Genomic DNA, 27,408 nt, shown 5'->3' with positions numbered 1-27,408 from the left:
GCAGGAATGAAATGCAGTGCCTGGCCCGATTAACGTAACGTACCTTTCCTTGTCGGACGTTTCTAATGTCCGAGTACAATGGAACACAGCATATCCGGCACTGCCAAGCTCCACCTGGACGGACGGGGAGAGACCAACCGCTGCTGACTGGCGTAAAAAGAGTCACTAACTGTGCGCTGAATTTGAATTCGTCACAGAGAGTCAGAGGCGCTCAGTAGGCTAACGTTGGTGTGAGGCGGAAGCGACAGTGGCGGTCCGTTTGAATCAGCGTGTGTTGGCGAGTTTTTGTACCAGACAGATTTGGTGCGACGGTTGCCAAACAATACGGATAATTTGCAGGACTTTGGGAATGAATTTAACCAGGCAGTGATAAAGCCCTCTCAAACTGTTTGATGAAATAAAGGATAAAATGGGAAGTGTACTTAATGTGAGAATGTTGAGAAATTTTCTGTAAGACTGAGGGCCAGAAAACAAATACTATGAGAGTCCGCCATCTAACTAACAAAATTGTGTTGGATGCTGCTGAAAGGTTTCTTGAGGAGGTAGAACTAGACCCAGAGGAGTTGCACATGTTCATGAGACAGAAGTTGGAGGTGCAGGAGACTACATTACGAAACCAGCATGGGGAGGAGACCACAACACACCATCAGGTTCAGTGAACAGTAATGCAACCAAAAAGTCATAAGACACAAATGTACTTGCACAAAGTCCACGAGGTAGGAAATGGCTGGACTCTTGTTTGAATACACTTAAATACTTCCATGTAACAGAGGGTGTTTGTGTAGACATCATGCATGATGTGTTGCTCCTTTGGAAGTAAAGCTGTTGCTGCCACAGTTAATATATGGTACCTGGGTGACATGACTCTACAGGAATCACCTATACACACCCACTCACGTATACAGTTTTGTTGCACCATCTTGTCCTAGGCTACCCAAGGGACCTCAGTGACTTAGATAGGAGTGCGTATGTGACACAAGTCTTGTGTATGTGCCCGCATGTTGTTTCAGGTATGCATGTGTATGTGGGTTGTTTTGTGTGTACTTTGTGAAAATGCTGCATCATCACTGGAATGATAAAAGGAGGTCATTGTTAAGGACAAATAGTTAGTGTGTGTGATTTTAAGCAGCAATGGGGAGTTCTTCTCAGTTTTCAGTTTTTGCTTTTGTTGGGTTCTGGGTCATTTTGATGGGCATTTTCCGAACTAAAATAATCAATAAAATTATAACAAAAGCTAGATTAATTGATGAATCTTAATATGCGACCTTACAAAAATTGTCCAGATAAGTCAGTGACTGACCTTCTAAATCTAAATCTACAATAGACACACAAAAATGATTTGTCTTTCTGCTCTTCAAATATTTACTATACTATAAACTTTTTTGTTTCTAAGAGGACTGTTGAAGGATCAAATTGCACTTCATTTCCTTTTGTTCCGTGATTACAGTATAGCAGGTTACAAAGTTCTTGCACACAAGAAAGTCTCAGAGACATACAGGTGCTGCACTGTGAACCAACCATAACTGTTTATCAGTTGTACTTTATACCTTTTATCAGGTTGGCTTTCCTTATTTCCTTCCTTCCTTCCTTCCTTCCTTCCTTCCTTCCTTCCTTCCTTCCTTCCTTCTTCCTTCCTTCCTCCCTCAAAAACCCCCCAACCAACCAGCAACCTCCCTGACATCCACACAGATTTAATGTATATGAATTTCACTTCATAAAAGTCTTATGAAATGTCATGAATGACTTACTACAAGTGATCAACATTTTATGTCCGTATTCATAAAGTGTTTGGCAAAAATGGCTGTTTAAATTTGAACTTGTACAGCAGAGGGACAAAGGTCAAATGTTACTGACCCAGGTAACTCCATAGCAGATAGGAGGACACACACACACACACACACACACACACACACACACACACACACACACACACACACACACACACACACACACACACACACACACACACACACACACAGATAAGAGTGCAGTTATGGCTGGAAAGCACTTTTCGTAACACACATATGCACATGCATATCAAAAGTTTCCTTATTGCACATTAAGTGACATACAAACAGGCAGAATACAAAAAAGCCTATACAGAGGACTGTACATACAGTATAAGTGCAGAAAGTGACCTTGTGTTTGGACAGTAGTAGCTGCTGGTCAGGTGCTTTGATAAGAAACTAGTGGAACGGCTTATAATGCTTCGCCACTAGTCTGACACTAAAAACAAGAACTTTTCCAAGCGTTTCATCAGCAGCATAGATGCCCAAACACGTGTACATTTAAAAGAACTGGAAATCAAACATTGACATTGGATCAAACTCTTTTTAAAAACACAATTATTCCCATGGGCAACGTCACTACATTTTGCTTTGATACCGTTTAAAATCAAGAAAATATGAGTGTTTGGGATGACAAACTTTGTTTTAACTTTGAAACCTTAAAGTGATGGTTCGGAGTAATTTACCCTAGGGTCCTTTGCACCACGACCTCGAGCCAAACACCCCCCCAGAAGCTTTTTTCACCTGGGTCTAACATTGGGCGAGTTAGCGTAGAGTAGCGTTAGCGGCTGAATAGCTTAGCGCGGGGCTAATGGACCCACGTTTGTATCTCTTAAATGACTAATAATGCCCGAAATGATACCAAAGGTCTACACTAGTATATATAGGTTATGCACTCATAAAACGATGGATTGGAAAGTTTGTAAGTACACCAGAAGTTTATGTAAATAACACTTGCCTGCTGGCTTCTGCTCTCTGCTGCTGCTGCTGCTACCTGCAGTTAGACACACAGCAGCAGTACTACTCTACGCTAACTCGCCCAATGTTAGACCCAGGTGAAAAAAGCTTCTGGGGGGGTGTTTGGCTCGAGGTCGTGGTGCAAAGGACCCTAGGGTAAATTACTCCGAACAATCACTTTAACTGTTGTTGATGTGTGCATTTTGCGTGTTGGCCTGTTTTTCATATTCCCATTTGGACCCACCACAAGCTGTCACAAATAAAGTTGAGGATTCTCAAGATGATTAATAAAATAGAAAATATAACATTTATGTAACACAAATTGATCATTGATCTAATTGATCTTTTTAGACCTCCCTCCAATCTGGATGATTTTACTTTCTCGGGCCTTGATTGAATGATTCTAAACATAAGGGAAACATCACTCTTTGGTTGTATGTAGCTGCTTGATTTAAGGTGCTGCATGCTGGTCTATGGCACTGATGCAAAAAGTAACTGAGAAACAGCGAGGGATGATTCTTACTCACCAGTTTTTGCTGGTTCTGTTTATAGCAACTAAGAGAAGATTAGACTTGATTTGAGAGAAACTGTTGAAAAAGCTGGAAGGGTATGTGCTGTAGGAAAAGCAACTGAATTGTAAAAAACAAATTGCATTAAAACCTTCACTGGTTAGAAAAGAAAGGGAGATCTTCACATACTGTGACTGTGCTGCCCCCTGCTGGCCAAAGGTTAATATTGCAGACAGCTGTTATTGAGTCTATCAGTAAGTAAGACATTTGTTCTAGCTAATTGATCATGTTTAATCCTTTTTAAATTTATGTGTTCACGGCTGCTGGTGTATTTCTCTTTAAATGTTTTGATATTGTCATGATGACTCAATACTGTTAGCTGGAGCTGTTCAAGACATTTGCTCTACTTTAATTTCATCCAGCACGAGGGCCGGGTATTGATTATTTTAACCTTCAAAGGGAGTGGAGTAAAGCCACACAAATAGTCGTTATTTTGGTCAATACCTTTAAGGTATCAATAAACGATACCCAGCCCTATTCAGCACCAATTAAATGGAGAGTGTTGACAAAACAATCTAAGCTCAGGGTCTCTTTAGTCACCCCTTTGAATAGCTTTTGATCATATCGCATGATCTTCATCAGCGGCTGTAGCTTGTCAGCCCAGTTGTCATTGACATTTAGTTGTTGAAATCTCCACTTTCAATGTTCCTGCTTGAACCAGTCAAACTTCATCTGCTGATGAACAGCCTGTAATGTGATCATAAGCTCCAGAGCAGCTACCACATGCATCTTTATGTAAGATTTTTTTTGTCAATGTTGTTTCAAAGGTCAAGAATGATAGAATATGACAGGATGCAAGATGAAGCATACATTCAAATTCACATTAAAGGGTAACTTTTTTTTTTCAACCTGGACCCTATGTTCCTATGTTCTTGTGTCTAAGTGACTGATGGGAACAACAATCTTTGACATTGGTCCAGTATTATATAGATCGCTGCAGTCAGCAGTCTGCGAAAAAACAAGCTACAATGTGCAATTGTAATGGGCACCTTCAATTTACATCCACCAAAGTGCTCGTTTTGCCACTGACAGGCTCAGATTATTAATCTAAGTGTCTGACAACATTGTAGAAAGGATTTCTAAGGAGGTCGATCTTTATGTTAAAGAGTAAAATCCTTCTTTTAAACATAAAAACATCTGTGAAATTGTTGTCTCTAAAGCCACCAGACTCCATAAACAGTCATTTTAGCATCGTAAAATACACTTCATTCAAAGTCGACAGAAACAAAATAAAACTATGATAAACCGTTTTGGGTCATCTATCCCCTTTTCCAACCATCACAACTCTAGTTTTGGTTGAAATAAAAACGTAGTTTACAGATTTACATGTGAAAATATGTTGGCTCTATAGCGATTTCAGAGCTGCTTCTGGTTAAACAAAGAAGATTCTACTCTTTAACTAAAAGCTCTATTTCTGTAGGGATCCTTTCCATAATGTTGTCAGACACTTAGAATAATAATCTGAGTCTGTCAGCGGCAAAAACAGAACTTTTAGTGGACCAAATTGACCTACAGGATTACATTGCAGCCCGGTTCACGGCTGGATGTCACAGCGTTCTCACTCAATACTGGACTGATTTCAAAGATGGTTGTTCTCAGTCACATACACACATAAGCATAGGAAAATGGGGTCCAGGCTGGAAAAAAAAGAAGTGTGGAGTCTTAAGTAAGAAAGGTTCATAAAGAAATCTAACAAGACACCCAAAATGTATTTCTGCAGGAAACTACAACAAACCTTCGAAAATATTCTGTTTTGTGGACTGTAAAACTGAATCTACCAATAATCGCCACTAAATGCTTGCTCTTGTGGGAATTATTGGAATTGTTGGGTCTTTGTAAATTATAGTTTGTTCTAGACCTACTCTCTGTAAAGTGTCTCGAGATAACTGTTGTTATGATTTGATACTATAAATAAAATTTTACTGAACTTTCTCTTGTCGAATGGCCAAACATGCTCTGGTTTCAGCCTCCCTAATGTGACTGCTTTTTCTGTTTAGTCAGACAAAAAAGGAAATTAGTCACTCTCCAACTCGTAAGAGCTGCTGTCCAGTTTGGCCTTGAGAGTCTTGAAGTCTGGCCTGTCGTCGGGCTCTAAGCTCCAACATTTCAGCATGAGTTGGTAGAGAGAGTTGGAACATTTGGCCGGGGCTGGCATCCTGTACCCGTTGGTAACCTGCTGGTACACTTCCTGGTTGCTAAAGGCTGAGGGAGAACAGAAATAGTGAGGAGAGGTTAACATTTTTTCCCACTAAAATACCTGTAGATACACATGGAGGCTTTGTTTTCAATGTATTCCTGTACAAGCTTTAGTTGAGATGGGGGTGATCTTGAAAATGTATCTAACACTACTTTAACTACTAACATGCTTTATGCTTTCAACTCAATACTAGATTCAATTGGTTTTAGTCAGAGTGTGCATGAGGCCACTCACTGTTTTAACCACACCCTCCACCTTGTGCTGGCATATGGCATCGCAATTGAAGATTTAATAGTATTTCCGCAGAATCCTTTATAATCAGACCATTCTCTAATAACTTTTTAATTCTCACTCCCAGACTATACGAAATTAGATAAAAGCTTCTACACTAGATCCCTATCTGACAGTGTTATAGATAAATGTAAGGAAAATATTCCAACAGCATTTAACTCAATGGTGTGCCTTAATATAACAGAGGACTCTTATGTTAACTTTAGCCCCTCCTAAATTGATAATTGTGTACACTGTGCTGCGGCCTCGCTACGGACGACTTTAGACTCTGTTGCTCCCCTCAAAAAGTAGATGATGAAGCAAAGGAAACTAGCACCTTGGTATAACTCCCAAACTCCCAAATTAAACAAACCTCATGAAAACTTGAAAGTAAATGGCATTCCACCAAAGTGGAAGAATCTCGTTTGGATTGGCAAGACAGTCTCAAAACCCTCAGGAAGGCCCTCAGAAATGCCAGATCAGACTATTACTCATCACTAATAGAAGAAAATAAGAACAACCCAAGGTATTTTTTCAGCACTGTAGCCAGGCTGACAGATAGCCACAGCTCTACTGAGCCTTCTATTCCTGTAGCTCTGAGTAGTGATGACTAGATAAGCTTCTTTAATGATAAAATTATAACAATTAGAGATCAAATTCATCACCTCTTGCCCTCAACTTCTAAGGGTTCACCTTTAAATGAAGGAGCGCTAGAAAGAACGACAAGACCTGACATATCAAGACCTTCGACAACTAATGTTAAAGGACAATTCCGGCGCTAAATGACCCTAGGGGTTAACAACATATGTGTACCGAGTCGACTGTTCTCTGGGATCTGTTTTCATGCTAATCGAATGTGTCTCTAGTTTGAAACAAGCTAGCGCAAACCAGTGGTTAGCTGCTAACGCTAGCCTTCGGGGCAGAAGGTAAATCTCTGTTTCTACACCACTAACAAGACTCAAAATATCACCACACTTCCACGGTAGCATAATAAGGGTCCCTACATGTAAACACAAGCATTGAGAACTTTGTAAGTGTACAGAGAGTTTATTACAAAGATAGATTATAAAGACAGTAGCGTTCATGTTTACATGCGGCCGCCATCTTGGATAACAGTCATGATCAGTCGAACGACGAACGCCGTGCAACCATTAACCAGTAACACAGCTCAAACACATCGTTCGTGATTTGACTGCTCATGAATGTTATCCAAGATGGTGAAACGTAACTACGTCCATTTACTCAATTACAGTACTTAAGTCCAAAGGTTGAGGTACTTGTACTTTACTTGAGTCTTTTTCTTTTAATGCCACTTTCTACTTCTACTCTGCTACATTTCAGAGAGAAATAGTGTAGTTTTTACTCCACTACATTCATCTGTTACAGCTTTAGTTACTAGTTACTTTACACATAAAGATTTCTGCACACAAAACACATTTAGTTTATAAAATCTGATGTTTTATTATAAATTTAACCAAAACAATATATGGGCCTACTGTACTGTAAGTAAATGATTAGAAGAGAAGAAAGTAAAGAGGTTCCGATACAGATACCAGTATCCGAAAAGCCTCCGATACTGCCTAAAATGCTGGAATCGGTATCGGAAGTACTGGGGTTGATGCACCGATCTGATACCACGTAATTTAACCCTAACCCCGAAGAAAATCATCTGAAAAATAGTTTATTTATGTTCTTTTTCCGTTACGACTCCCGGTCAAACTGGATAATAAAAGAAAGTATTACGGCGTTCGTTGTTTGTATTTGTTCTTGTTTCACAAAGAGTATAACAACAATGATAGAAATCATATCACATCCATACAGGGATAGTAGTATACAGCTGTTAAAACATAGTAAAATATATGACACGCTGGAATCTGATCAGAAACCGGTATCGGCCGATACGCAAGTTCAGGTATCAGAATCGGCATTGGGAAGGAAAAAATGGTATTGGAGCATCTCTAGTTAAGAGGGCTGCGGATGTCAACTTATATCTACTTTACGGATAGCAGTGGTATTAGGGCTGCATGATTACTCCATTAAGATCACAATCTTGATTCAATCAGGCCTCTGTGCAATTTCATTTCTATGGGACAATGATTACTGCTGTGTTTGCGCTTCTAATTTCTCCCTAAGATGCATTAACAAATGACAAGTGTGTGTTATTTCTTGTGACAAACACAGGGGCATTTACTTAAAAGGATAGCTTCACAACCTTTCGAAAAAGCCTGGTCCTAAAACAATAGTATGTCAACTGAAACATTCCTCATATTTAAGAGATCCCTTCCCAAAGCAAATCTAGTGGGTATCTTTCAAAAGGTGCGTACAGTCTTTTTAGAATAACATTTTCTCTTTGTGTTTCCTTATTCAGCTGGAATGGATGAGTTAACAGGAATTTTTTTATTAAATAGACCTGTTTACAAGATCTTTAAATAGTCAGCAAAACCTGTTTGTATCAGAATTGAGGAAACCCAGGGATGGTGAAGAAGAACAAACATATTTTCAACCCCTGAAAAAGCTGTGCTTGTACCTAAAAAAAAAAAATATACTATAAATAATGATATTGTTTGTTCTGTCTGCCTACAGCCTAAAGGTGTCCAAAGAACAGTGGACAAATAAAGATCCTGAAAGATCTCATCCCAACTGAGGACACACCTCCAAGCAGCACTATAGACTACTGTGTGGCACTGACTTATCTTAAAGCGCCCATATTATGCTCATTTTCAGGTTCATAACTGTATTTTAAGGTTGTACCAGAATAGGTTTACATGGTTTAATTTTCAAAAAACACCATATTGTTGTTGTACTGCACAGCTCTCTCTCACTGCTGCAGATCCTCTTTTCACCTGGTTTCTGTTTTAGCTACAGAGTGAGACCTCTTTTCATCTTCTTCTTCTGTACTATCTTTGATTGCACTCGCACATGCTCAGTAGCTCAGATGTAGATCATGTCAGCTAGCTAACTCTAGAGACAGTAAAAGAAAGCCTGTTTCTCCAACTTTGGTCAGTTACAAGGCAGGATTAGCTGGGAGACTTAATAAATGAGGGCGCACATGGAAGTAGTTCTTTTGTAGATTATGGTGAAGTTGTGTGTGTTGTAGCAGTGCTTTGCTATTGAGAACGACGTAGCATGCTAACGTTAGCATTAGCGTTAGCATGCTAACGCTAGCGTTAGCTCGTAGCGTTAGCGTTAGCATGCTAACGGTTGTGGTTAGCCAGCTCATTTCGGACTGTGACGTCACAGTCCGAGCCGATTTTGAACAGCTCACCAGGAGACTGAAGGCAGGACACATTCAGAAACCGTATCTCACTCAAAACAGCATGGATGGATTTTTTTCAAAGTTTGTATGTGTGTGGAAGCACCAGAGACACAAAAGTACACCTCAAATCCCAGAAAAAGTGTTTTTTTCATAATATGGCCAATTTAAATGATGGAGAATTGTTACAAACTTTGATCTCTCATGCAGGACTTCGACTTGTTATTTCATGATTTCATATAGTTACATTTCATCATGATTGAAAGTGCTATAAATTAAATATTTAAAACATCCAATCCAAAAAAACATTTAGTTCCACCAACCTGGGTATGGAGCACCGCCACAGGAGACAATCTCATAGAGCAACACACCAAAAGACCAGACGTCTGACTTGTTGGAGAACTTCCCATGGCTGATGGCCTCAGGAGCGGTCCACTTGAAGGGAATCTTTTTATCTTCTGTGATGTAGAACGGCTCCTGGATGAGAAATATTGGTCTTAAAAACGGCAGGTTTGACTTGATTTCAGATAAGACACTCCATATCCCTTCCTCCCCTGTTCCCAGGGTTGTCGGACTGGGAGTGGAAAGGGGACTGAGTACCCAGGGCCCTCATGTGAGGAGTAGGGCTGGGTACCAAATTCAATACTTTTTAGGTACCGACCGAATTCCTTCTAAAGTATTGAGTATTAACAAAATGCCTCCTCATTCAATACCCAATTTCAATACCTAAGGAGTAAATCTCATCAGCATCAGTGATGTGTCTAATAATGTCTGTGATTGGCTGCCTAACCTTACTCGCAGGAAAAACTCTACGTTACACACAGAGTAGGGGCTCACGTAGTAGGAGCTGAAAAATAAATAAAAAGATTTGTGCCGTAATGTATCATTTGATAATTTATTTTTGTTTTATAAAATTTGTATCGAAAAAAGTTTTGTTTAGGAACAGGTATCAAAGTCACAACACCCAGCCCTAGTGAGGGGGACCCAAAAATATGCTAGAATGAATAGCTGTGGATGTGGGGAGGGGCCCATAGAGAATGCCTTTCTACAGGGCCCAGAAGTTCGTGCTACGCCCCTGCCCGTACCTTGATCACTCTGGCCAATCCAAAGTCGGCCACCTTACAGATGTTGTCCTCTCCCACCAGAACGTTTCGAGCCGCCAGATCTCTGTGGATGCTGTTCTGCTCCTCCAGGTATGCCATCCCATCAGCCACTTGGGCCGCCATGTCAATGAGAGACACAAAATCTTGGGCCGGCCCCTCTGGACCTGAAACAGGACAAGAAAATAACAGAGAAAACGATCAGCACAGAGAATCAGACCCCAACCAGGTCTAGATGGTAACCTTAGATTTGCGAAAACTCTTGTATGGTATTCAAATAAATAAATTCACTTTGCTTGTTAATGTCTCCTCGTATCCCTTTTTATTGAACATTATTTGGGCAATATTATTTATCAATATTATATCAATATTGTGATATGAGGCTCGACATTGTCTTATATATATATATATATATATATATATATATATATATATATATATATATATATATATATATATATGTTGGAAAAATAGGCTCAGCCTATTTTTTATGAATTTTTATATGGGATAACATCCAATAGCGTCACCGTTAGTGAGCCTAGTGCTTCCAAATTTACTCCACACATCTGGGGGCTCCCTACCAACATACTACACCTTCTTATGTTGGTATAGCTGGCTCGGTCTATTTTTAATTAATTCTTATTGGGGATAACATCCAATAGCTTCACTGTTATTGAGCCTAGTGCTTCCACATTCACTCCACACATCTGGGGGGTCCTTACCAACATACTACACCATCTTATGTTGGTATAGCAGGCTCTGTCTATTTTTAAAGAATTTATATTGTGGAAAAATGCAATAGCTTCACTGTTATTGAGCCTATCTCTTCCAAAATCACTCCACACATCTATGGCCTCCCTCTGAACATACTACACTGAGTGAAAATATGGCTTAGCCTATTTTTAATGAATTTTTATTGGAAGAAATTCAGTACCGTCAATGCTATCTTCCAAAATCACTCCACATACCTAGGGCCTCCCTACCAACATACTACACCTTCTTATGTTGGGAAAGCAGGCTCTGTCTATTTTTAAAGAATTGTTATTGGGGATAACATTCAATAGCTTCACTGTTAGTGAGCCTAGTGCTTCCAAATTTAGTCCACACATCTAGGCTCAATAACAGTGAAGCTATTACATTTTCCTACAATAAAAATTCTTTAGAAATAGACAGAGCCTGCTATACCAACATAAGATGGTGTAGTATGTTGGTAAGGAGCCCCCAGATGTGTGGACAAAATTTGGAAGCACTAGGATCAATAAAACTGAAGCTATTGCATTTTTCTACAATAAAAATTCTTTAAAAATAGACAGAGCCTGCTATACCAACATACGATGGTGTAGTATGTTGGTAAGGAGCCCCCAGATGTGTGGAGTGAATGTGGAAGCACTAGGCTCAATAACAGTGAAGCTATTGGATGTTATCACCAATAAAAATTCTTTAAAAATAAGCTGTGCCTGCTTTCCCAACATAACCTTGACGGTATTGAATTATTTCCAATAAAAATTCATTAAAAATAGCCTGAGCCATATTTCCAAAAATTTGTTGGTGTAGGATGTTCAGAGGGAGGCCCTAGATGTGTGGAGTGATTTTGGAAGAGCTAGGCTCAATAACAGTGCAGCTGTTGAATTTTCTCTTCGTATCCACTTTCGGTTTTGCACTTTGTAGACGGTCCCTAGACGCTTGGATGAAAGCATAACGCTCACAGGGGTGCATTGCATTCATCCACATATGTAGACGGTTCTTTCGGATAAAAACCGGGTTGTAGCTTGTTGTCTACCTTCCTACGGTTAGATAGAGCTGCCTATTGTGTAAGTAACACGTTTATGATTTATTGAACCGCGAACCCGCGAATCTTGCGATTCTGCCAATTTCTGTCTAACTTTACCGAAGTGTTTTGACTGACTTGGTGGCTGCTCCATGATGGAAAGATGCACGCAATTTACAGTATAGTGGGCAGAGAAAGGCGCTGATTACCCGATGAACTGCAGGTTTGGTAAATACGACATAAGCTGAAGTATCACAGCGTGCGCATTCTGTGGGTTGGCCATGGCGCTGATAACGCTACATTCCAGCGCCGGCCCGAGGCATAAGCGAACTAAGCGGCTGCTTGGGGCCCCCAGGCCACTAGGGGGCCCCCAATCGAGTGTTGTTTTTTCTCCTTAACGTTCACCGACGGTCCCATCTGGGCTCCCGTAGTTCAGAATGGGCCCAGCCCTCCCCCCGCGCGTTTGCCATGGAGATACACAAACAACATGGCAGCGACAGCGGCTAATATTAGTTATTTTCTTAACTAGTCGTTTCATTACTTACTTAACCGTAATCTCCGCCGAAATGACCGGCAGCACATGGTGCTCTGTACCCGGCTCAAAGTCACCTATTCTCGAATAACTGGACCACGAACTACCGCTGACCTGACGGAGCGAGTATTGGACGGAGCACCGTCAGCTGTTGAGACCCGGTGTTGAGGAACTCGGTTGCAGCTCAACACATCTACTAGAACGCACCATTAAGCCGCTGATACGACCGAGCTGAGACGGAGGTCTGTAGCGGCTTAAACAACTAGCAATCGCCGCTTTATAGCACGGAGCTCCTCTTCAATGTTTTTTTTTTTTTTTACCGCTAGTTACTACGAAGGAGCTTGCTACAGGTATGCTACACTCATGAGACCATGTGATGTTAATGTACGTTACTCAGCAACAGGTGAAAATAGGGGCAAGGTTGCGCGACTAAAGTTAAAATGAATTGAACTTTTAGTGAGGAACAAGAAGTGAATTACCTGTATGTGTGAAAACAGCTTTATCTCACGCATCCGTTTAGTTGATGTTGATAGCATAATTATATAATTTGTTGAATATATAGCATAATATAATTTTGTCATTCTTTTACGGAGGGCGCCCCCCCAATACAATGGTAGGTAAAACACCCAAATTAATTTGCATAAAATTGGCATGAATAATCATAATGGTATACATGTCCCGTGTGTGTGTGTGTGTGTGTGTGTGTGTGTGTGTGTGATCTTGTCATTTATTTGTCATCTGCAGATTGATTTTAAGTAGGGGGGAAGAATCGATTTAAATCATGAATCAGATTTTTTGTGAAAAAAATCAGGGATTTTTTTTGAGGGCATATCCCCAGCCCTACTTCCTACTAACACAGAGTATGTCCGGCAAACCCACAGCTGACAACCATGCAGCTAAACTAATTGATGTGGTTGCTAACTCTCCCAGAAGGGTGGACTTGGACTTAGTCGGCTGATTGTTAACGGTTAATAAGCGGTTAACACGGGCGGACTATCGGTCAGGACAAAAAATCTAAATATGCATCCCTATCAGGATAAATAGAGAACATGAAGTCCTGTGGGATTGAACGTGTTGTTTGGCCCTGAAGTCTAAGTAGTTGTGTGAAGTCACTACCTTATTAAGTCAAAAAGCAAAAGGCTATGAATCTGAACACATTTAGGTATTGCCCTTCTCAAGCTGACCATCCCAAAAATGCACCAGAATACAGGAAATCACATCTATCACATTCAAAATTTTCTGGGGGAGCACCCCCAGACACCCCCCCCCTCACGGTTTGCACCCACTTTTGCACAAATAGAGTAGGGGGGGAGGGTCCTTATGCATCTGTGCCCAGGGGGACAGTAGTTCATACTCTGTCACTGTATTAATACATAACCTCACTGTATTCATTTATAATGTAACATTATAGCGTGACATTTGTGTCAATAATCGTCAAGCACAGGTGACTCCGCGTGGTGGGAGGGGGGCCCCCAAATCAAATTCTGCTTAGGGCCCCCAAAAGGCTCGGGCCGGCGCTGCTACATACGTACGTACATCTGGCCCTATGTGTCCACGTTTCAGCGCTTTACTTAGTTTAACATACTTCTATCTTAAGTATCGATATTGAGGTACTTGGTCAAAAATATTGTGATATTTGACTGGTACAAAAGAGAGAAGTTGAAGTAGACTGAGGTTGTTGTTTTTTTACCTCTGAGGAAGCTGAGCAGGCTGCCTTTCTCCATCAGCTCGGTGATGATGTAGTACGGTGCCGAGGCTGTGCACACGGCAAACAGAGAGATGAGGTGACGATGGCGGAGACGCTTTAGGATCTGAACTTCGCTCTGAAATTCACGGTGGTTCAACTCTGAATCTGAAGGGAGAGAGAAAGACACAGATTTAAAAAAAAAAAAAAAAGGTGAAGGGAGACAACAGGAGAAGAGAGAGGAAAGAGAAGAAAACCAAGGAAACCACACTTTTAACAAATATGACAAAAATATGATATGCAACTGGACTCTCTGTGTTTCGTAAACATAAGATGGTAAGCTAATTTTAAAGGATTTTGTGGCACAGTGACATTGCAACTGCTCTTTGAGTACATTTGTTTATAATTAAAATCATGCTAACTGTGGTAATTATACAATATATTGTGCAAAGTAAGCAGCCTTTTATTATGGAAAATATCTTGCATGCTGCTTGGGAGATCAGTTAAAGAGCAATAAAAGGGATTTGTTCTTGTGGTCTAAAGCTGAGCAGACACTGTGCATTTGTATTCATCTTGTATGTGGTAACTTATGGATATATACAGTAAGTTGAAATCAGACTTTCTGGCCGAAGGACTTTTATGCTCTCACTGTACAGATCAAATGACCATGATCATACTGAACGGAAGTACGGAACACTGACATGACTGTGTCCTCAACTATGCTGAAAGAATGAGACAAAGCTTCTAAAATGTGAAGATTTGCTGCTGAAGTTTTGTTTCATATCAAAAGAAATTGAATATTTCTGGATTTTAGATTGAGGTTGGACAAAACAATCGTGTGACATTTTTTTTAAAGTCAGTGTTCAAAAGTACCTCAAAATTGTACTGTACGGTACTACTTGGCAGGCCATGAAAAGGTTTAGGTGCAGCAGCCGAGACGTTTCGGGCAGCACCTAAGCCCTAAGAATGAATATAACTGAAAGGCTTTTCACAGATCTGATGATTGGAGCTTTAGCAAGTTTTGTCTTTAAGCTTTTAAAGTGCAAGTTATTTATTATCTGCTCTATCTTTTCCAAAGTTTTAGACACAGATACGGAGATAATATCGGCCTGAAAAGATGTGAAAAAAGAGACGCAAAACTACCACAAAGGGACGCGAACCAACTAGAAAAGATCTCTTTTAAATGAGCACAGAGAGCCAAAACAACCCCAAAGGAAACCAAAATGACCCAAAAGAGAAACGACACGACTACAAAGAGACAACATTTTCTTGAGAAAGGACGCCTAAACCCATCGCCAGATACCCGCACCTAAATCTTCCACAAAGCCAGGGAAAACACTGCTTGGGTAAATGTACTTAGTTCCATTCCTCCACTGATCTCATCAGAGTACCTTTTCCATCATGTTTGTGTCAACGACTTCAAATCTCATCACTTAAATGATGTCCCAAGCATGATTTACAAACTAACCAAAGGAAACTGACTACAGGGATATGCTGTGCTTTATTAGATTCAAACAGTATAGTCAGTGTTGATCTGTGTCATAAACTATTGATCATACATGATATTATGAATCATTCACAGTAAACTGGCCTGAGTTTCACTTTATAGTGATACCTGGAAATAACAAGACGCATAAACCATTTACTTCCTTAAATTATTGCTGTACAATGAGTCATCAGGTTAATCAGGGCTACACACTGCAAGTTGCTTCATGCTTCTAAAATGGCTCAGCCAACTACTCCCACTTTACTTTCTAAAGGTGTTTGTTACACTGAAACTGAACTTAGCATAAGCACTAACACTATGCCAAAAAGATGATGGGTTTCTACCCAACCAGAAAAGGGTTTTACTGACAAGACAGCAGCAGCAGTTTTAAATGAACAATACAATTGGGTGCCAATTGAATTCCACACTTAAGAAAGAGGTGTCTCAATAGGGATTACCATGATGCATCTCTCTACATTCTTATTCTGTCTCTCATTAGTTTCACTCAAATGTGGTCTAACATGTTATTGACTATGCATGTTGGCATTCTTCAACAATGAAGGAAAGACAACAGAGAGCAGAGATAACGGCTTCAGTTCCCCGTCGTAAAGAGCTGTCTGACAGCAAGGTAAAGGGGTGAAAATATTCTAAATATACCGTACACTTAAACTGATTTAGATTTTTTTAGGTGTCTAAAAACTGTTTAGCTGCATAGCAGGACATAGCTTATTAGCCTGGTCCTCCCAGACTCTGGTACACTAGCTTGGTCCTACCAGACTCTGGTCCAGAGTAGGCTGGTCCTCCCAGACTCTGGTCCATTTCATTTGTCCAGAGAGTCTGTGTTAACTTCCATGAAGGCAGGTACTCTGTTGAAGTTTAAAACTATTGGATCTGCCCAGAGCTACTCTGGATCTGCCAGAACAAATCGCTAACGTTTGTTCGTGACGTCGGGTTAGCATCGCTAGCGTTAGCCTTAGCCAACTCCTTCGCCACTAACAGACTGAGCTGGAAAATCAAATTGTTCCCGAACCCCGTGGGGAGGAGGACCACAACATCATGGCCACCAACACAACTCAGCAAAGATTGTTCTTGCTCAGGCTTTAAATTCGGGATATTCGCCAGCGTTGCCACAACGGACCGAATGGCTTTGATCGCATCTTTCTAGCGCACGACCTCAACGTCATTGTTCTCAGCCCCTCCCTCTGTTCGCTGATTGGACTGCCAAATATTTGGCCGGAGAAAACCCAAGAATATACCGTTAACCCAGACGGAGTACTGAAGGAAAATGAAAATTGAGTGGAAGTACTTAGGAGGGCGGAGCAAGGCTAATAGCGTATAGTGGTTGGGAAAAAAAAACTATAAAAAATCGTATGTATTAATATCGCAATACAAATCCAATGTATCGGGAAAGAATCGTATCGGGACAAAAAGCATATCGTCCCAGCGCTAATTGCTTATGTGCCGGCCGCCATCTGCTGCAGGTAATCCACTGAGTACCTCATACAACCCTCAGACCAAACAGACAGGGATTCACGGGTAACCAGCCTGGTTTAACAGATACATTTTACTTCCTTTAATCTTGACTGTAATGATGTTTCAAAGCCTCCAGTCTTTCATCTCGATTTAGCCTGAAATTGAAATTCTTAACACCAACCAAGCACTTCACTATCAATCAGCAAATCATCGATGAGAAAGCCAACAAATGTTGGCACTAGTCACGGCCCGCGCTCCCAGGCCTTCATCACCTTCAACGTCCCATTGTTTGTACAGAGCTTGGCAAAAAGGCTTAGGGCCCTATTTTAACGATCTTATTGCACAGCGTGAAGCGCCTGGCGCAGCTGTGTTTAGGGCGTATCCAAATCCACTTTTACTAGTTTAACGGCGGAAAAAAGGTTCTGTGTGCCGGGCGCCTGGTTCTAAAGGGTTGTACTTAGTGTCTTCATTAATCAGAGGTGTGTTTTGGGCGTAACATGCAATCAACCAATCAGAGATCATCTCCCATTCCCTTTAAAAGCCAGGCACCTTGGAGCATTGCTATTATGATGGCGGATTTGCACCGTAATATTTTTATTTATAATATTTTGCATGTGTGTGTGCTGCTGTGCGTCCCTGTGTGTGTAACAAGCATAGTGTGCGCGTGCTGTGCATAAACCTAGGAGCATTTTACTAATGCTCTGTTAAAATAACAATGAAATGCTGCGTTATTGACTTTAGACCAGGTTTTTGTTGGTCAATGGTGCGATCACTTCCCTCTGCCTCAAGATAGCAATACACCCAGAATGCACCTGAACACACCTCCCTGTAAGACCAGCACACCCAGAATGCACCTTAACACACCTCCCTGTAAGACCAGCACGCCCAGAATGCACCTTAACACACCTCCCTGTAAGACCAGCACGCCCAGAATGCACCTGAACACACCTCCCTGTAAGACCAGCACACCCAGAATGCACCTTAACACACCTCCCTGTAAGACCAGCACGCCCAGAATGCACCTTAACACACCTCCCTGTAAGACCAGCACGCCCATGGGCCACAGATGGGTGCAGGTGCATGACGCGGGCGCTGGATGGGAAAGTGACAACTGCGTCGGCCTTAAACTAGCAAAGACACTTGCGTCGGGCTTTGCGCCGTACTGGGTGCAAATTAGGACCCTTTCTCTTTTTCTGCCCCCTCAACTTGGATTACACTGCAGCAGGATCTAAACACATTGTTAAAGATTACACCAATCCATATACCCATCTTGTTGGCTTGTGACCCCCTCCCCAAAAGCATTGCCTATTTAGGCACCTTGTCATGTTTTACATGTGTATGATTGGAGAAAAAGTCCAGATTTATCTAGTGAGCGTTTAGAGGAGTCAACCCCAAATTGGGAACCACTGGATTAAAGTATCGTACTTTATTTAATATATAATAGTCAAAACCTCGAGCAGAACTGTACAATTCTGCTAACACATTGGTACATCAATATTATCAATCAAATAATACTTTTACTCTTTTATTCTTCAAGTACATTTTGCTGATAATACTTGTAAGTAACCTTTTAAATGCAGCACTTGCATTTGTAATTAAGTATTTAAATAGTTTTATTAGTACTTTGATTTAAATAAAGAATCATAATTCGTCTTCCACCTTGTTTACTAGTTTCGAGATAAATCCATCCACCACCTTGTTAAAACCAGTGGTTCTGACTGGATTACTAGATGAAATAAACAGATTACTGTATGTACTCTGAGCTGAAAGAGAGGTTTCCCTTTTTGTGTACTGAACACTTTTCATCCATCTCTTTAGTTATTTGTGGAGCCCAACAAGTCCACATGATCAGAAACCCATCGATGAAAGCACGCTTCATTAGATCAACAGAGATGATGAAATACCACTTTTGATGATCTTGATGGCGACATTAATGTGGTTTTTCCAGCGCCCCCTGTAGACGTCAGCAAAGTAGCCGCTGCCCAGCTCCTCCTCCAAGGTGAACTCCTCTTTGGGGAGCTCCCACTCATCCACCGTAAAATGATTCAAGTCCCGAGTGCTGGGCTTTTTCTGATGGAGGGAACACACATGCACACACATAAAGGGACACAAATGTAGTACATACAAATATTCAAGGGCGTAACTTTGGGTTCAACATTGGAGGGGGGGGGGGCTGAAAAATTGTCAAAAACGTTGAAAAATGCGACAAAAACACTGAGCAAAATTGTCTAAAATGTCCTAAAAAGCCCAGTTTTGATTATTGGGGCGGGGGGGTTGTAACCCACCGATTTCCCCCCGTAAATAAAACCACATCTACAAACACAAGGAAGCACATTTATGTACATCTCTCTAGCAACAACTGTGTTTAAGTGGATTCTCGGTCCACCGTTTAGGAACTAAAGAAGCAAGAAGATCCAACCAACCAACAGAGCCCGTCCTACCCTCTTGCAGGAGACTCCCAGCGTGCCGGTGTTGTTCAGGCTGTTTGCGCGGTAGTACTCCACCAAGTCGATCAGAGAGCTGAAATGGCGGCCGTGCTCCACGTAAAAATTCCTCTCATCTGCTTTGAGGACCTTGAAATGCTTCACCCGACTGCTGGACCTCACTGCAGGAAGATTCACAAACAAGTCTTAGGTTGTAGTTTAAGCTGCTACAAATCCATCCCCAATAGAGTCCAATGAAAGGTTGAATACTGAGGGACTTTCAACAGTCAAACAGGAATGCAAAGCTTTTATTTTAATGCGGTTACATTTACATTTCAAATGGTTTGTCTCCTAAAACTTTTCTTCCAAGTGTTTTATTTTTTAGTTTATTGCAACTTGGATCTCATCTCATTTGGCAATGGCTTGAACGTAACGGACGTTCATTAATATCAAAAAGTGAGTTTTAGTGATGCAGGTAGGTGGATTATGTCCAATACCCAGGCTTGCTGTATCCCTCTGTCTTTGTGCTAAGCTAAGCTAAGATAAGATTAAGCTGGCTGTAGCTTCATATTTACCCCACAGATATGAGAGTGGTATCGATAGTCTATTCTGACTTTCTGCCTAAAACGAACCGTAGTGTATTTCCCAGCATGTCAAACTATTTCGTTAACAAAGACACAAGCCACCAGCTGAACTCAAATAATCTCTTGATCAGGTTTTGTTTTTTTTAAGGAAAAATTTCACAGGAAATTCCGCCGGATGCTTTCTTTTCGCAGATGTCTGTCCCCTTCCTCTGTCTCTGTGTTGGCGTTCTAACCTCCGGTGGATTTGTGAGGACTATGGTTAACTGCTCCTCAGATCTCTGCAGGGTAAATCCAGACAGCTAGCTAGACTATCTGTCCAATTGGAGTTTTCTGTCACACGACTAAAACTACTTTTGAACGTCCACATGTTCCACCAAAACAAGTTCCTTCCAGAGACTATTTAGCAGAGGCACCGTGCAAAGTTTAGCACCGCCACTGACGATTGTGATTGGTTTAAAGAAATGCCAATAAACCAGAGCATGTTTTTCTCCCATCCAGGAATGCTGTGTGGACTAGCCAGACCCTCCTCCGCAGTGCCGTGGAGGAAGGTCTGGCAAAGCGAGACTAGTTAAAACAGAACCCACACTGGCGAAATTAGGTTACCATCACAAAATAAGGTCAGGTAATGTGTTGATGATGATGCTCTGGACTCACTAATCAAAAACTGGATCTCCGTTTTCCATCAGGCACCGTGTACTACATCTTTTTATTAACTTATAACTTATAATTACATTAATGTTGCCTACTTGTATAGATGCACATGCTTAAAAAGGCATATTGTTTGTTGTGTTTAACATTTTTTTCACTTTTTATGGTGTGATTCGTTCATGTACTATTGCTGTAGTCTGGATTAATGTAAATACATTGCCAGGATAAGCCAACAAAAAAAAGGTTTGCTTGCAAGAAATGCTTGCTCTTAGGGTGAATTGTTGGGTCTCTGTAAATTATAGAATGTGGTCTAGACCTACTCTAAAGTGTAAAGTGTCCTGAGATAAGTCCTGTTATGATTGGACACTATAAATAATACACATACTGCATAGTTTTTGAACTGAAGTGAAACTCCCTCAATCCCTTTTTATTTAAACCCTCAAACACCACACGCCTCTTGTTGTCGATTTGGGCTTCTCCATCTCCCCTCTCTCCTCTCTCTTATCTTACGTGAAAGAACGTATCCAATGTCATCTTTCGCGCTGCGTCGGATGAGGAAAGCTCCGTGATCGTTTCCTGATCCCAGCAGGTGGCTTTGGGCCTCATGGCGGGTCATTGTCCCAAAATACCACCTGGTTTAAGACAGAAAGCCATAGACAAAAGTAATTATTAGGAAGTGGTTGCATGGCTTCACACTTTAACGGTGTGACACTGAAAATAATCCTCTGAGATATCTTACAAATGGTATATTCTGAAATCATCTTTTAAAATAATCTTTGTATACAAGATCTGGCAATTTACTCTGCTGCTCATAAAAACAGCATTGGATCGGACAACAATGTGTACCTGTGAACATCCTGGGATCTGGTTTCATTTCTCAAGGTATAACGTTGAGTTACCAGAAGTCAGAGTATCTAAACATGTCGAATGCTTTCTTCATTTTGCGTACTGTAGGTGCAAAGACAAGAGTACAGTACGCAAAATGAAGAAAGCATTCGATGCTGTTCCCACACCGAGCTTTCTGCCTCAGGTTATTATCTGGGCTCTGATGGTGGCCTGAGGCTAAAGGTAGGGCTGGAACAGCAGCGAATGCACAAAGTCCTCCTGGTTCTTAATCCGAGAGATTGGAAGTGGAATTTGTTTGTTGTGATTTTGTTTTCTCGGTGTATGTATTTCATTAAAAAAAGCAACACAGCGGTTGCTGCAAGAGAGAGAATTTGCGAAAATTGCTGCTAGAGTCAATGCGTAAGTTCCAATATAGTGCATTAATGTCTTTTTTAATCATAAGTATAACATTGCTGGTGAAATGGTATAGGTATACCTATAATCTATAAAAGTACTATGCCTACTAATCCCATTCTGAGGCTGCAGCACCATCATTAACAGAATTATAATTCATAATCTTTTATTTCAAAGGGTTTACATCATTCACCTGCAATCCTCTGGAACTAATGGCTCTTACAGGTTTGTGTCCAGGGAACACTACAAAAACGTTTAAAAAACGTTTCAGAAGGGGCAGCCTCTAGCTCACCCAGTAAGCGCGTTCACCCCATGTTGGCTGAGTCCTGCAGCGGCGTGGGTTTGAATGCGACCCCCTGCCCTTTGCTGCGTGTCATCCCCCATCTCTCTCCCCCTTTCTTGTCACTAAAGGGAAAAGCCCCAAAATATAATCTTTAAAAAAAAAAAATGTTTCAGAGAGGGTCACACTCTTCTGATGGTGCTTTGCTACAGTGGCTTTACTGATATGATCCGCCTCAGTAAGGCAGACTATAAAATGGCATTTCCTTTTGTCAAGGATCCCATTGATGAAGAAGCTGTATTACTTCTCAGGGAGTTAAACATACGTCTGGAGATGATATTGAGGTCCCGACTGTAAATGCATTTTCATTTCCAGATAACTACCTATTTGAGAGCTATCGTTTTTATTCCCAGTCTATCAGTTATGTAGCCTACATAACCTTACCCGTCCTCATATCACTAACGTCACCCATCGCGGACATGCTCTACATCCTTGCACATTCTATGTGTCGCATTATGTTTTTTGCAAAAAAAATGTTTTTTTTATTCATGCAGATATCAAACTGTGCTAAAATGCGCCTGATACAGACTGAATGAATGAATGAGGAAAAGAAAGAGTGCCGAGACAGAGGGAGGAGACTGAGAGAAGAAAACCTGCTCCCGACCAGGTTAGGTTCACAGACTCTGAGGTTAAGTTCCCTCTCTTTCTGAGACGGTCTGGAGTTCCCCCTCTCTCTCAGGTTTGATTAACCTCCCTTTCTGTTTCCCTCATCTCAGGGTTAACTAACTCTGAGTTTTCACTAAACCTGCTCGGGGAAACCTGGAATATTGGTTGCACATGTTAATTTCCCCCCAATTTCGGAACATGGCTGCTGGAACATGTCGGTTGTGTCGTTACAGTCAATCCCCGGCTGCAATGACAGACAGTACAGAGACAGCAAGTGAACAGATGCGCATCCGGAAACACTGACCAATCAGAGCAGTCTGGGCTTTTTCGGAGACAGGCGCCCCTACAGAGCATCTCAGACAGACGGTGAATACAGGTGCAGCAGCCATGGGCAGTGTGAGAAACATAAAGTAGTTTTTGAACATTAAAGCATGTATACATGTTCTAGTAGAACACCCACAAAATAAGCACAATAGGTCACCTTTAAAATGTATCACCAGCTGTTTTGATAATCAGTTAATAGTTTATTATTTTGCAAGCAAATGTGCCAAACATTCACTGGCTCCAGCATCTCAAATGTGACATTTTACAGATTTTCTTTGTCATATTGATATGATTTTTAATTGAATATGTTTTGGTTGTGGACAGTTAGTTGCTTTCAATATGAGCCTTGAAAACTGTAATGGACATATTGAATTTTTATTATCAGATCAGTCGTTCATGACAATAATCAGTTGCAGCCCTAAAATGCCTGTTCTTACTGCTAATCTTACATTGTATGAATGTGGCTGAAGTGTTTTAAAGTGGACACTTAATAATGATGAACAATATACATATAAAATCACCTAATAAATAACATTTATTGTAATGAAATAAAAACCAACAACACTTGAATAAATTCCAGCCTTCCAGCAGCTGTTGACATGTGAGATTAACCTCACATTACACACTTCCCATTCTGTCGAAGCAATAAACCGAGAGAGAGAGAGACAAAACAAGAAGTGGTGACGCTGGCTGTCAACGGGTTTGACATCTATGAAAGATGTAATCGACATTTCTCACAGGGTTGCTTACAGCAGAGGCTTGAGGGGTGGATGTGATGCAGGAAAGCATGTCCTGTTTGTCATGAAGTTAATGCTGTATAAATGCTCACTTGCTGTTAAGAGACAAAGGGACATTAATAGAAGCTGACATGTTATGAGAAAGCCCCAAACACACAATATTAAAATATAAATGCGGCCGAGAGATGATGGACAGATTTATTTTGCAGCTTTTTTTTCATATTAGCATCCAAATGTATCTTATTGCTAAGTATAGAGTATAATTATCTTATTTTAAACTACGGTGTCTCTGTATCTTAATGAGATGCATACAAAGGACATTCCTGTCAGCTTCTCTGGCAACTATGAAACCAACCTACTCAGTGTGTCACAACATTGAAACATGCGACAAATGCACACATACAAGTCCAACGAGTAGCACCGCAACAATGTTTATACTTTTACAATTTTGTAATAATGTGTGGAAGTACATAAAAATAGTGCATTTCCTCTTGTTTGACTTGATAATGTTTCTGGTTCTGATAATGCAGTTCAGCCGCTCCATAAAGTGTGTTTAACAGCATGTGTTTACAAGTTTTCAGAGAAATGTAAAAGACTTGAGTTTTAACAAGGAAACTCAAGCCAAGTTCTGCTTTTTATACAACACCCTAACCCTAAAGCTTTAACCTTAACACTGGCACTAAATTAGATCAGCTTTCATGCCTTCCAAGAACTCGCACATTTCTATTTTATTACATAGGAAAATACTATTTTGATCCCAAATTGACTCTTATTTGGGTCTACTAGTCTAATATAATGAAATAGAAATTCAAAAGGCAATGCTCCACAGCGCTGTGAGTATGTGGACAAGAAAGATGTGCATGTGTTTTACAACCAGTAAACAGGCATACCCCAAACTGAGCTGAACAGAGCTTCAAGCTTAACTCATGTAATGCAATCCAAAAATTCGAAAATTAAAATTAGATAAATTTTTTTAAGTTTATAATGCAGTCTAGTGGCTGAGTTCTAAACTTCATAGCCTACTTGTTCTACAATACAATACAATACGACATACTTTATTGTCCCCTTAGGGAAATTAGTTTTGGACTCCAAAGCTGTCACAATCACAGTATTGCACACATCCCGTGGTAAAAACATATTGCACGTTACACATGTATTTCCCTCACCTCCCAGCTAGACACCATGAAACTATTGCACAAATCTCTACAGCCTCAAGCAGCCTTGTTTTAAAGTTTGACAGGGGTAGGAAGACTATTTTTACCTTTAGTATGTAGGCTACAGTGATGTGTTTATATCTAAAGAAAATTGGTACAATTTCAAAAGATGGGCTACATACCAGTAACACTAGAATACTCTGTATCTCACTCTGTTAACATGTCAACAAACCGCATGGCTCCACAAAACAGACAGCGTTGTAACGTGAACACATAGTGCGATGCTGCTACCAGCGCCAGTTGTTTAGCCGTCAAAGGTCACCGCGAGCCCGGCTAAAGGCCCCGCCAGATCACGGTGCTTTTAGGGGCCGTGGTAGACGTAACGTTAGAGTTCAGCCAGAAAAAGTTAACGTCATGCGGCGATGCGTACAGATGCATTCTATGACAACAACCGAGCATGTACACACTCTTCATCATCTAACCTAGCTAATATCAATCAATCCAACTCAACATGATCACCATACGGACCAGCACCACAAAGGCAGGATGATAAAATGGGTTTTCACTGACCCAAGGTTGAGGGCTCTCTAAGAGAAAGGTATTAGTATTAATAATTTCCCACGTACAACGCACATTGCATTGTGTGAGAGGGGCTAGCCCCACTCTGACCCATTCAGGCTGCCGTAGTCTACCGGGAACACGGGAGAACGCAGTCTGAAGTAGCAAGGCAGGGGCAGAATGTGAAATAAAAATCCTACCACGAATTATATGGAATTTAGGAAGAGGTTATATTCATAGAAGATAATAAATTATAGATGATAATAATCTGTGCCCCACCTACCCCTAATGACCGGTCGCCACAGAGTATGTACTGCAGCTGTCCTTACAAAGTACATACTGTTTGGGACATAGGCTACTACTTCTCCAAAGAATTGCGCCTTGATCTTTGACCCTGTTGCTCATATGCTGTGCGAAAGGATTGTGGGTCAGAATAGCCAATAAAGCATGCTGGCTTGCATACTGCAAAATCTGACCAGATGCAGTAGGACATCCTGTTTTTTGTTTTTTTTTTACATTCTGCATTTGACATACTATGTATTGGGACATAGCCCACTACATTTTTTTTCTGGCATATTAGTCTTGAAGTAGCCTATGGGTATTGGAAGCAGGGTATGTATGTTTATGTAAATACTTCCCACAATGTCTCCAGGCGACAAGAATTTCCTATATTTTTATGCTGGGAAGCTTGTAATTAACTTTTCAACAGTGTGCTCGTTTCATGACTTTTCACCATAATTTTGTTAGAATTAAAAAATTATTTCTATTGCATAACAAGTTAAATTGTACAGGCACAATGGTAGCCTACATCAAGGTCTGCTGCATTTAGAACTGTTTAAGTTACCAATGGTTGGACATGAGCAAGAGAAAAAGACTACTTAGAATCAACCTCAGTCTGTTTTTGAAATAGGCTATTTAGAAAAAGTAGGCGTCACCACTCACGGCTGGATTCGTAGGGACTCGGCCCGGTCCAGGTAGTTTTTGGGAACGATCCCGGTGTCCAGGACGCACCCGTTCTTGTCGATTTTCCGTGCGGTCCACCAGTCCCCGCTGCGGCTGACAACACTGAACAGGTCCCCCTCATTGAAGGACAGCTCGTCCACGTGCCGGGACTGAAAGGGCCACAGCGCCGTGTACATGGAGCCGCTCTCCAGCGGCGGCGGCGGCGGCGGACTGGCTGGTCTCGGTCTCTCCTCCTCCCCGCCGCCGCTTCCTCCTCCTTCTCCTTCTCCTTCTGGAGGCTTTTCGCCGAAAATCCTCTGCCATAGTGCGTCCAGACATGGGCAAGCTTTCCGCAGACACTCACCCATAGATGAGCATGAATGACGCTCTCTCAGCCTCCGCGCCCCCGTGTGCCTCCAACTGAGCGCAGCCGGCTACACCTGTCGGACGGGGGGGAGGAATCCTCGGAATGCCTTTGCAGCGAAGCTTCCGGGCTGCGCTGCTGAGAGAGAGACTAGTACTCTAAGGTCTGTCACAAACTTCCTGATTCCAGCCTATGATAAAATGCACGAGAGCCACGCCTATTATCTGACAGACACGTCATAAATCTCAGAAATGGTCTAGTTATAAATCCCACGTGGGTAATGATGTGATTATTATGGGTTTTAAAAAACTTGGTTGATCATTCAGTTTACAAGCTACCCAACAGTATCTAAAGTCATTTAAATGAGCTCCACCTTTACCAGATGCAACATTAAAGTGATGAGCACAATAATG

General features: G+C 41.2%; 1 protein-coding gene across 2 annotated transcripts; it reads right to left on the bottom strand.

Annotated features, from left to right (window-relative positions):
• Window positions 1–4,777: 4,777 nt before the first annotated feature.
• On the bottom strand, window positions 4,778–27,145 carry ptk6b (PTK6 protein tyrosine kinase 6b). Of its 2 annotated transcripts, none has more exons than XM_039801953.1 (8): window positions 26,632–27,145; window positions 21,242–21,363; window positions 19,500–19,681; window positions 18,981–19,146; window positions 14,124–14,285; window positions 10,119–10,300; window positions 9,357–9,510; window positions 4,778–5,515 (listed from the first exon to the last, which is right to left on the bottom strand). In XM_039801953.1, exons 1-8 carry the CDS (start codon window positions 26,997–26,999, stop codon window positions 5,328–5,330), a joined length of 1,524 nt encoding a protein of 507 aa, XP_039657887.1. In that variant the 5' UTR covers window positions 27,000–27,145; the 3' UTR covers window positions 4,778–5,327. The 2 variants fall into 2 exon arrangements, with proteins under 2 accessions (XP_039657887.1, XP_039657888.1); XM_039801954.1 differs by having other exon boundaries at window positions 19,518–19,681.
• Window positions 27,146–27,408: the final 263 nt, after the last annotated feature.

Source organism: Perca fluviatilis, chromosome 5 (assembly GCF_010015445.1).
Source record: "Perca fluviatilis chromosome 5, GENO_Pfluv_1.0, whole genome shotgun sequence".
NCBI classification, from domain to species: domain Eukaryota; kingdom Metazoa; phylum Chordata; class Actinopteri; order Perciformes; family Percidae; genus Perca; species Perca fluviatilis.
This window is presented reverse-complemented; position numbering and strand designations above follow the sequence as displayed.

Coding starts and splice junctions, on each gene's coding strand:
- ptk6b (XM_039801953.1), bottom strand. CDS start 26,999: ATGGGTGAGTGTCTGCGGAAAGCTTGCCCATGTCTGGACGCACTATGG. Junction 21,364..26,631: donor GAGTCCCTACGAATCCAGCC/GTGAGTGGTGAC, acceptor GTCTTAAACCAG/GTGGTATTTTGGGACAATGA. Junction 5,516..9,356: donor TGGCGGTGCTCCATACCCAG/GTTGGTGGAACT, acceptor GTTCTCCCTCAG/CCTTTAGCAACCAGGAAGTG.